The sequence below is a fragment of the Sinocyclocheilus anshuiensis genome, unplaced genomic scaffold (genome assembly GCF_001515605.1).
Source record: "Sinocyclocheilus anshuiensis isolate Anshui unplaced genomic scaffold, SAMN03320099.WGS_v1.1 scaffold808, whole genome shotgun sequence".
In the NCBI taxonomy this organism is placed as follows: domain Eukaryota; kingdom Metazoa; phylum Chordata; class Actinopteri; order Cypriniformes; family Cyprinidae; genus Sinocyclocheilus; species Sinocyclocheilus anshuiensis.
Window position 1 is genome coordinate 120,983 of NW_015555751.1, and position 11,592 is coordinate 132,574.

Sequence of the window (11,592 nt, forward strand, 5' to 3'; positions counted from 1 at the left end):
TGTAATAAATTAATACAAAGTTTTAATTTTAATTAATAAAAATTTGATGCATGACATCTAACCAAAATGGAAATAAACATTTAAACAAAGATTTAAATATTTCATTTGCTGAAAAACATTTGAAGGGCTATATGGAAATGTCATAATGGGAAAAAATACAGAATATGCAAAGAAAAGGAACATACAAAACAAAACAAAATGTCACTTCCAGCAACAAAAACCTTTTTTCTTCTTCATCTCATCCTTCTGGATGGGTACTGGCTCCTTGCGAACAGGTTTGCGTTCAGGGGTGGTGATTCTTCCTTTGGCCCTGCCGCCTTTAGCCCTCTGTTTCGCTGGTTTCTCTGCGTGTGGTTTCTTGACAGGGCTCATCACTCTGGGTAAAGGCTCAATTTTCTCTGTGGCCATGCTCTTATCATCATCTACAGAGTACATGAGGTAAAACAGGCAAACTAATTTTATACCAGGATGTAAACATACATTTACTTGCCCTCGCAGAAACAAAAAAATCTGACTGTGCTTCAATCCAACTAATATACAACTGTTTTAATTTACCTAAAAAGATAGAAAACAAATTAAGCTGAAAGGTTTTGTCATTTGCTGAGCAAATTTCATGCAAAACAGATATTAAAATCACACCTTGAGTATCCACCCAGGAGCTGTCTAAGATGGAGTCATCGATGGTAGTTTCATCTTTGTAGTCATCATAGCTTTGAGTTGGGGCCTCACTCTCTGGTACTTCTATCTCTTTAGCTGGACATACAGGAGGCTCAACAGGTTCTGGAACATCTACGACTTCCTCCAAACTGGGAGCCTCCATCTCTACTTCCTGTGCCATTTCCACAGCCTCCTCCTCCTCTTCCTCCTCTTGGAGGAGCTGTGGATGTTGCTCCTCAGAGGGAGCTGAGAAGCGTACACTGTGTCCAGAGACTTCGCTCTCATCAATGGTCTGCACTACCGTAATAAAATCATCTTCCACTGTTACTACTGACTCAATCGCAGCTTTAGGCTCAACAGTGTCTTCTGCAGCTTTGGCCCCTTCCAAGACTTCCTCATCTTCCTCTTCTTCTTTCTCAACCACTTTTTCCTCCTCGTTTTCGTCCACAACCTCATCTGGTTCAGTTTTATCTGCCACCAGCTTCTCTTCCACATTAAGAGCTGGCTTTGGTTCTGGCATGACCTCATCAGGCTCCTCAGCAAGCGCTACCTCTTCCTCTACTTTTTGAGTCACCGTGGCATCAAGAGGAGCCTCGTCTGTCTTTGAAGGAGCTGGCTGAGGTTTCTCCTCGGCAACATTCTCTTTGAGGGGCTGCACTGAGTCTTTCTGCTTTACCTCCTGCTCAGACGGTCTCTCCTCTCTAAAATATTTCTCAAAAGACCCAACAGGAGATAATCTATTAGGATCTGTTTTAAGAGCCTCTTTCTCACATGGTGATCTAGGTTTTTCAGTGTCACCAACATGCATTTTCTCCTCGTCAGTAGCACTTTCTACAGAAGATGCTGGGGATGGTCTGATGGGCCGAGCAATTCTGTCCTTTGCAGCTCCAGTGAGTTGGTAGACATCCTCTGCATCCACTTCTTCATAAGCTTCCTGATGTACAAGGTCTGGTTTATTCTTCACCTTCTCCCTGAGTTCCTGGAGCTCCCGCTCCTCCTCTACACTCAAAGGTCGGTCCTCCATCTCCAATTTGCGAATTTGCCTCTCATAGTCAGCTATTTCAGCTTCGGTTTCAGCGGAAAGTTTGGAACCTGCATCAAGATCAGGCTTTGCTTCCTCAAGAGTAACCGTCACCTTTGGTGTGATAAAGGTTTCAGCTTGTTTGTCTAACTGTCCTTTCTCATTATCAGGTAAAGTTGGACTCTTGGTTTCTTCCAAAGGTTCAGTATTCAACAGATCAGATTCCTCTTGATTGGTCTCTCTAGAAGGTTTTTCAGAAGGTACAATTTCGATTTCAAAGGAATCTTCATTCCTTGGCTTTTCTTCTTCTGGTTTTGCCTGTGGTGTAACAACTTCTGTTGCTTTCAGATCTTCAGTTGATAGACACTCCTGTTGTCTAAATGCAACCAGACCAGTTTCCTTCTCCTCTGATATCACAGTGTTGAATATTTGAGAAGAAGAGTCCATTGGACTGTGCACATCCGCAGGCGATGGCATGGGACCAGAGTATTCACTGAAGACACAATATCCTTGCTCCTCCAACTGCATTTCTCTCTTTGTAGCCATCTGGCCCTGGTCACCTTTGAGCAAATGTGCTAAAGAATCACTTACTAGAGAAGACATGTCCATTGGGACCGACTTCCTCCTCATAATCTCTGGGTCTGTGTTGTCAGACGTCAACCTTGATCGGGTACCTGCCAAGTCCAGCATTTCAGGCAGGTCTGGGGCCATGACAGTGCCGTTCTTGTAACAGCTCTTAGCTTGGACAGGTGATTCTGGAGACTCTGTCTGTGGACTTGTCTTTGCATCAGTGACTGTTGTCTGGGGAGGTGAAAATGATGGAGCTGTGGCAGAGGCAGTTGTCTCCAGGATCAGTGGTGGAAACTGAGGGAGCTTCTCTACTGAGGGAGTGGTGACAGGAAGGTAATCAGCAGATTCATCAAGGCTCCCACTAGTATGAGACATGATGTCAGTGGCTAACGGAGAGAAGTTTCTTGGATGCCCTTGGGCATCACCATGATCCATTGCCCCAATGGTGATATTTAAAGAGTAACTTCGTTGCTCTAGAGCCAGTTTTCCAGGAGAGAGTCTGCAGTCATCTCTTCTGTCTACAGGTGATATGGTGTGTAGTGTGTCTGTGCTACTTTTCGTAAGATCTGGTTGGACTTCCAAAGACTGTGCTTGAGCCAAGGTGCTGTAGCTGATTTCAGGAAGTGGTAGGTTACCAATAGAGTCCTTTTGTTCTTCTGATGTAGTACTCAGCTCATAATATCCTTCTCCTTGAGACCCGGAGGCATCTGTCTTAATTGTAGTGGTCTCAAAATAAGCAGACATGCCAGATTTGTCCTTCATGTCCCCATCTGTTGATATTTCCATTTGTTTGTCTTGAATCTGCCCTGATTTGACCTCAAGGATATTGCTGGAGTCACACGTTTTGGTTGATGGCTGATTCACAGCACCACTTTGTCCATCAGGCTTTTCAGTTGGAGTCTCGCAAGGTTCTTTGGCATGACCCTGGTAACTTGGAGGGAGATCAAAATCCTCCATGGGGCATGTTCGAGCAAAGGGGCTTTCCAGCATATCTGTGTCTCTGACAAGGCTCTGGTAAGATGGGAGATCATCATCTGGATGCACTGCAGATTCAGTGAAGTCCATGCCAATGGGATCTGTCCTCTCACTGTCTAGTCGCTCTACTTCCATCTTCAGAGCTGAAAGCAAATCTCAAGTAGTCTGCATTGTATTGTATTATTAATAATTCAAAGTACAATACATTTGCCAGGCCAGCCACCACACAGACAGGCAAAGCTCTTGGTCAAATGAACTTCCACTTTCAAATAGCAGCAGCCGATGAGACACACATACCAATTCAGTGATGTAGTGATGGCATGGATATGACAGGACCAGCATGCAGACCCAAAACATTTAATGTTGCGTGGATGAGGTCCAGAAAATGAGGATGAAATATCCAAGAAGGTGGTCTGAACACGATACTGACGTCAGTACACCAGCAGCCAGATGGAATAGCTCATCTAAAAACTTCTGCCAAATGCATATTCAGAGATTATGGAAAATGCATAGTGGATCTGATTTTAATTATTCAAAGTATCTTATTTATTCAAAATTGTTCTGCATTTCACATAATAAAGAGAATTTAAAAAGCACGAATGTAAACCATGTGAAATGACAATGCTTTGAAAATAATGAAAAAAAATTAATACAATTTAAATTAAATCAACAAGCTTAGCTTTTCAAATGCCTTTGAAAATGAAGCATAACAAAATATCACAATTTCACAAAAACAGAGGATTCTCATAGAATCCACATGTAAAAACACAGGTGTTTTGTTGGAGCATGCATCAAAAATCACCCAAAACTGGCAATGTAGCTGGCAAATAAAAATTAACTGAGCAATGGACAACAATATATGGAGGAGGTCGACCTGGCAGCAGTAGCATCAACAGAGAAACAAGCTGCAATGTTCAGAAAAAGCTTAATCAGATAGCTAGCAGATGGCAGTTGCTCTGGGAAAAGCATTTAAGAAATTAAGAAAGACAATGACAGACAGACACACAGCTCTGGCCACAGAAGCTGGTCACCATCAAGCCTGTGTTGCCTTGCAGCATCAGCAGATAGAGGAGATATTTGAGCCATCCACCCACATTTCCTTAGAAAGCTTCCATGATGGTTTCGCTTTGCTTTTTTTTTTTGAAGGGAGAGAGAAACATGCAGGTTGTGAGAAGGATGGACACACCTTCTGCAGGGCTTTCTTGCCCCCCTGCCTCCTCAGCTCCCCCATTAGGGGCCTCGTTGGCAACAGTAGCTGCCTGTGTGTGAACCTCAGCCTGCAGGCCGGGCAGAGCCTGGGCCTCGCCTATAACCTCTGCCCGCTCTAGGAGCTCAGATGGAGGTTCCTGCTCAGGCTCCTCCCCACTCCACTGCTCCTCCTCCTCCTCTTCCTCTAGAGCTGCTGCTGTTGCTGCGGCTTCTGAATTCTCCTCCTCTTCCTCCTCCGCAGCTGAGAGACTCTCTATGGTCTCCTCTTCTTCATAGAGAGGGAGACAAGTGGAAACATCAAGACTATAGACAACACAGACTTGGGTTATTTGGGAATAAAAAAGGTGGGACACTTTCAGCTCTATCATTTATGAGGGCATATCCAATTTCCATATCCAGTTATGACTTTTGTAGAATGTATACGTGCAGTTTTCTCTGACCTTGAGTATTTGAAGTGGTGGTAAATAAAGGTGAATAAGGAATATGTTCATGCACTTCAAACAAGATTCTCATTAAAGCATAAGTTGTTCTTCCTCAATATACCTACTTTATCAAACCTACTTTTTAAGTAATGTATTTGACTAAAAAAACAATAAATTTAGATTACTCCGCTTGTCTGTGTTTTTCTTTGTGACATGCATCAGTTGATTTTACTATGGCTTCATTTGGAATTATTTTCATTGGAGGAACAAAAAGAGACAAAATACTGGCATATTGTGTCTAAAATTAAACTTGTTTACAGAACTGCCACCTACTTCCGATAACATCATGCTGACATTCAATAGAAAACCAATCTTGCTTCTATGATAGTGCTTAAATCAGTTTTTCAGACAATAAGCAATGGTGGTTCCCTATTTCTATAAAAAAAATATAATAAAATAAAAAAATCTAAAAACTCCAAAGAAACAGATTATTCATTTCAAATATGTACCTCTCAGTTACATTATTAATGCTTATTTCAAAGGTTTATGAAAAATACTCTATATCAGCTGAAACCGGGGATGCATAATTCTTGCTCATAACAAAGCTTATGATGTAGTTCATTCTCAGAGAGAAAGAGAAAGAGAGATAAGGAACAGCAACAGTCTCTGCTGGGAGCCAAGCTAGATGTGGAGAAGCAGACCACACCAGATCATATCTCAGCAGGATGCTGCAGTGAAACGAGGGATGAGAGAAGAGAGAGTATATGAGGGAGAGAAAAGGGGAGAGGAGGACAAATTGGCAACAAACTTAGTGTCAATGTTTTTTTAAGGGATTTTATGATTCTAATTCCACCTAATGATCCTATTAATGGATTATTGTAGTACTTTTAAAGGGGTCATCGGAAGGCCATTTTCCACAAGTTGATATGATTCTTTAGGGTCTTAATGAAAAGTCTGTAACATAGTTTGGTTAAAATTTCTCAATGGTAGTGTAAAAAACACCTTTTTTACCCTGTCAAAACAGCTCTTTTCAGAGCAAGCCGTTTTGTAGCATTTTCCTTGAAATGTTAATGAGCTCTGCTGACCCCGCCCCTCTCCTCCAAGCCGCTCTCTGAGGGCCTGTTTACTTTAGTCGCATTCATCGTGAAACTTGCTAATTAGCACATTATTAGGAAAGGCGATTTGCAAAGATTCATTAAAAAACCTTATACTCACTTCTACTGTAGGTGAAGCTGGATCACGAATGTTTCGCATGAACATAGACGCATTTAGGTAGATCGGGGGTGCATTCCCTTCAAAAACAAACGTAGTCCACTGCGTCTTCAGCGGCTCAGATGTCGGGAGTAAATGATGACTGCTATGTTCATAATTACATCCAACAACAGAACACCTCAATAGCTTAGGAGTCATTTCTTGTCTACTCCTGCTCCGGTGGTGAAACAATGGCGGACTGATGACAGTTCACTCAGGGCAGGTCTAAGGTAAGACACCAGTCCAGTCTGTGCTGAAACGCTACTGTCAATCAAACTATCGTGGGAGGGGCCTGTTTTTGTGACGTCACACAGACAGGCATCTGAGATTGGCTCGATTTGAGAAAGGGATAAAGATTTTAGTAGATAAAAAAAAACACTGGGTGGATCTTTATCATTATAGAGTGGTTGTGTACACACACATTTCAGTTCAAACAACTTGTAAAAGTGCATGTAGCATCCGATGACCCCTTTAAGGAAGCAACACAACCTACTTTTAAAACTAAAAATATTAATAAAATAAAATATTAGATGAAAAATGAAAGAAAATTAGAAATGCTGCCTTTGCAACTATTTGAAATAAAATTAATTAAAATTGAAGTAAAATTACTCAAATGAAAACTGTGTAAAATAAATTAAAGCTAAATAGAAATATTTAAAAAACAAAAACTAATAAAAATGAACAAAGTAATAAAACTAAAATTAATAAAAAATAAAGGCTAATTCAGAATATGAATAAATACTATAATAGTATATAAATAATACTGAAAATACATTGCTTTAAGTACATATTGTCATATTAGTCAGTAATCTCACAAGCAATAATCATATATAACTCATTTTATATATAACCATTTTCAGTTAATTTCGATTTGGACATAAATTAGAGTTTTTCACTGATCCATTAAAAAGGTCTGCTTCAATCACTCAATTCAATCATGAATTGGACTGCAACATAGATTGCAATATAGAGTGCGTTGTCAGTTTATTGTCTTATCTTATTTTGCACATTATCTTTCTCATCACATTCAATTCAGATTGCAATCTCACAGCTTAGCTAAAATGAAGCAATGAAGATGTTTAGAAACCAAAAAAAAAGCTGAAAAATATTTGGTTCCAGTATTTTCTAAGTTCTTGATCCCCAACCCTAGTTAAATTGGAAACACAACCCAAAGTGTAGAAATCATTTTGGTGCTGAAAGTGATTAACCTTTCTTCACCGATGTACTGTAATAAGGTCAGAGATGCTTGTGTGTGTGTGTGTGTGTGTGTGTGTGTGTGTGTGTGTGGGCCACCATGTGAAGAGCTGAAAGTCTTCCTGTGATCTACAACATGTGTACATCAGCAGGTTGGAGAAATGTGAGGGGCCTGTTGAGATGCATGAGTACGTTTTGGGTCTGATGAGGCACAATCAAAAATATAAAATGGACAGACAGGCTAACATACGGGTGGACAGATGCAGAGACAAGAAGACGGCAAACAGGCAAAGAAGAAAATGTGTACAGCATGCACAAATGTCCTGCTGATGCTGCAAGTCATTTGGATTTCATTTTCAGAGTCAGTGATTTTCCTCCTTAAACTGAGCGCATCATAGCAGCAGAGATTTTGTCTAAAAGCAGGCTCGTGCCTGTTTACCGCACGGTATAAAAGTTGCGCAAAATCCAAATGACTTGCAATGAACAAGGTACAAAAACAGATACCACCCCCACAAGACACGCTTCGGTCAGAGTAGGCACGACACAACAGAGACAAAAGACAGGAAGAGGCGGACCAGAGAGAGAGAGCAAGAGTGAGAGAGAGAGAGGTGTTGATGCTGAGCTAAAGAAAGAAGTGGAAGGAAAGAGAGAGAAAAGGAAGAGGAGGGGAGGAGAGAATGGCAGAGAGGAACCATGCGAGGTTCACCTTCAATCTGTCTAAATGCGGCGGCCTGCCCTGAGGGGCGAGAGCCAGAGCGCGTCCACTCTGGGCTGAATAAAGGGTGCTCATAGTATTCCTCGTCAGAGTGGTAGGGGTCATCCTCAGGCACAGACACTGAGATGGAGGGGGCGAGGAACTTGCACCTCTCGCGAGAATTTTGGAAGCGGCGGAGAGGACCTGCTTCCTCCTCATCCCCTACATCTACAAATAGACACAAGGAAAAGAACTGCAGGGAAATCTGGAGAAAGAGACAGAGACAAAGAGACAGAGAGGAAAAGGAAGGGAGATAGAAAGGGTGGAGCAAGTAACAGAAGAGGAGGTGAATCAGAATAAGCTAAAGTTGAGAAAGGGAGGAGATAAAGAGAGAGCCAGAGAGAGAGAGAGAGAGAGAGAGAGAGAGAGAATAAGGAGCTAAAAAGTCAGGGGGAGAGAAATAAAACAAGATAGGAGTATGTGTACGAAAAAGAGAAAGACACGCGCAACACAAACAGTATCGAGAAACACAAAGTGTGACTGTAGCGGTGCTATGCCATAACCAGATTCTGAACACCTTGGATTAATTTTTATAGGTTTGTCTAATGTGAGGAAGGTCTAAAGCAGATGAAACTGCATCAGTATTAACTGTTTGCTTAAAGTCAACATGAATCAGCATTCACAAGCCATTTTAATTCTGTAACATGAAATATTTATGAGCGAAACACTAATAAAAAATATTAGAGATGCATAGATATACAAATTCTGGCTGATACCAGTAAGACAATAAGTATTTTCATATTTTAAACAATAACTGATAATTGGTCAATATTAAAATTCCATAAGATATTGCACAAAAAAATGGAAAATAAAACACATCAGAAATAAAATGAATAGTATTCAGTTAAAATCATTTAGTTAAATTTAATGTTGTTTTATTTAAGTTTATTGCCTAATCAGTTTCACAGGCTATTTGCATGGCAGATACAGATTGAACATTTAATAAATACAAGCACTACAATATATGTAATACATTTAATAATAAAGAAAAAAGATTAAAATAAAAGTGTATATACATAACTCTATAAGGATTATTTGTCTCTAATCAATTGATTAATTAATTGATTAATTGTACTTGATAAAAAAAATTTACAAGTTTTTCTGGGGCCATTAAATACATTTAATACAATTTAAATGTTACAAGTTAATTTAAGTTTACTTTTAAATGAACCTTAGATGACAGCAAAGGTAAAACACCTAAATATAAAAATAGGTGGAAATGAACATATACAAATAAACATTCAATCATGGTCATTATAAATCCAATATGAACTCATACCCATACATTTAAAAAAAAAAAATAAGAAAAAAAAAATAATATCAGCCAATAACCGATAGTGAAAGAATACTGGTTAAGATTGTTTTCAAAAGTACAAAAACAGAGTCGATTTTGATTTCATGTTGACTTTAAGTAGGCGCTTAATTACTGCCGTAGCTCCTCCTGAAGGCTGTTTGTGATTGTGTTAATGACATTAATGTTTAGTTTAGTAGCTTCAGAGAGTGATCTGAGCATGGCATTGACCTACCACAGGCAGTACAGATAAACACAGTCAAAATGACGAACGAGCACAAGCCCACAACATCAACAGCACCTACGACACAACATGCAAAACTATAGACAGGGACGCACAGAGGAACTGAGAGAGATTTGGAGCAATAAACAGATCTAGTTTTGGAGAGAGGATGAGCAGGCAACCTGAATGCCACACAGTTTCAGCAACAGCCTGGAAACATCAGCTGCAGGTGAGACAGCACAGCATTCAGTTCAAGGTTTAAGGCTTTCATGCAGGGTGGAGTCAAAATCCATGGTTGGGCGGGGTATAAGTTGGGGTTGAGTTTGATTTGTTAGGAGGACTGGTCACTTTGGCGTGAGTTTTTGATCAAGATAAGCTCCCGGAGTTAGCAATGATGAAGATGAGGCCATGTTTAAGAGCTGGAGATGCTGGATGAGGAAGAGGAGGTTGACTTGAATGATGTCAACAAAGGAGGCATAGTTGATCCTGCAAACACAACTCCATCTTTGGACCAGCCCGACAGATCAGCAGAGCGTGGACATCTGTAGGGCACTGTGAGAGGGGTGAAATCAGCCTGGAAGGGGTGGGACTAGCAGGTGTCCCCAAATAGAATACCCTCATTCAAGCCAGGGTCAGAGCGTGACTGTAATACTCATGGAAAAAAAAGGTGTTCAAGTTCTTTCAGTGTGTTTCTCGCCTCACCTCTCTCCATACACACATGAAGCATGACCCTACCTTGATCCAAAGGCCCAAAATGCTCTGCTGCTGGGGACGGAGGAGGTGAGGGTGGCAGGTTTGCAGAGTCCTCCACTGTAAACAAACAGAAGAAAAGAAGAAGAGATCAAGGCAATGTTCAAGATTAGATCAACACATCTACAGTTTGGGCGTCCCATTATGGGTCTTTTCTAAAACCTAGTGAATAGCCTATGGAGGAAGAATGTTAAGGCATCATAGGAGATTTGAAGTAAAGTTCTAAGGTTCTTCAAATTCTAAGACAATGCTGCATGTATCCTTAATGAAGAAGGCATTCTCAGTGAAGAAAATCTATCCAAGATGGCAGACAAAGAAAGAGAAATATTGTTTATAACTAAACTAAACTAAACTAAACAATAATACTAAAAAGTACAGAAAAATGCTTTTATCTAATTAAAAAATTGATTTTCCCCCCAATATTTATGTGCAATGTATGAGCTTAGCAAAATACGGACAACAAATTCTATAAAAATTAATTGTCAAATCTAAAAATAGATTCATGAAGGAATAAAACTTAAATTTTAAAATGCAATTAGCTTGTATTCCAAATATTATTTTCCGATCTTTTTGCATATATACACTACCATTCAAAAGTTTGGGGTCTGTCTTTTTTTATACTTTTATTCAATTAGGACACATTAAATTGCTCAAAAGTCACAGTAAAATATTTATAATATTGCAAAAGATTTCTATTTTAAATAAATGCTAAATGTTTCACAGTTTCAAAAGTATTAAAAGTATTAGGCAGCACAACTATTTTCTACATTGTTAATAATAAGAAAGGTTTCTGGAGCACCAAATCAGCATATTAGAATGATTTCTGAAGGATCATGTGACACTGAAGACTGGAGCAATGGCTGATGACTTTTAAACTTTTAAAAGTGTATTGTACGTATAGTAAGCAAGACAACTCCCTAGGTTTTGGAAGAGAGACAACAAATTTGAGGTTGTTTTTTTCTGACCTTGTAATGTTCACTATAGTAAAGAACAGACAGGTAATGATGATGAAAAGTAGAGAGAACAAGATCAGGAAATGCAAGCCAGCTCTGAAGTGACATTTTCTTAATCTTAAGCATGCAAAATTTCTGTAAACGCCCACACAAGAAAAATAAACCCAGTGGGCATGTTTTAACAAGGAAAAATAGATTCATGAACAGATAATATTGTATCTTAAAATGCAATTATCTTGTATTAGCTTATAAAGGGACTCCGAGGGGCAAGCAGTTTAATAACAATAGATTTGAATGTAAAAATAACCCCCCCCCCCCCCCC

General features: G+C 39.7%; 1 protein-coding gene across 8 annotated transcripts in view; it reads right to left on the reverse strand.

The window, feature by feature from the left end:
• LOC107673740 (microtubule-associated protein 2-like) overlaps nucleotides 1–11,592 on the reverse strand; it is a 123,026-nt gene that overhangs the window by 26,355 nt on the left and 85,079 nt on the right. For 4 of the 8 annotated variants that reach the window (XM_016467497.1, XM_016467498.1, XM_016467496.1 and 1 more), the window contains 5 exons: nucleotides 10,303–10,377; nucleotides 8,006–8,221; nucleotides 4,410–4,700; nucleotides 640–3,366; nucleotides 222–422 (listed from right to left, as the gene is read on the reverse strand). In XM_016467497.1, coding sequence (XP_016322983.1) covers nucleotides 222–422; nucleotides 640–3,366; nucleotides 4,410–4,700; nucleotides 8,006–8,221; nucleotides 10,303–10,377 — 3,510 coding nt within the window. The remainder of the gene's footprint in view (nucleotides 1–221; nucleotides 423–639; nucleotides 3,367–4,409; nucleotides 4,701–8,005; nucleotides 8,222–10,302; nucleotides 10,378–11,592) is intronic. The other 4 variants (XM_016467495.1, XM_016467500.1, XM_016467499.1 and 1 more) reach the window with 4 other exon arrangements.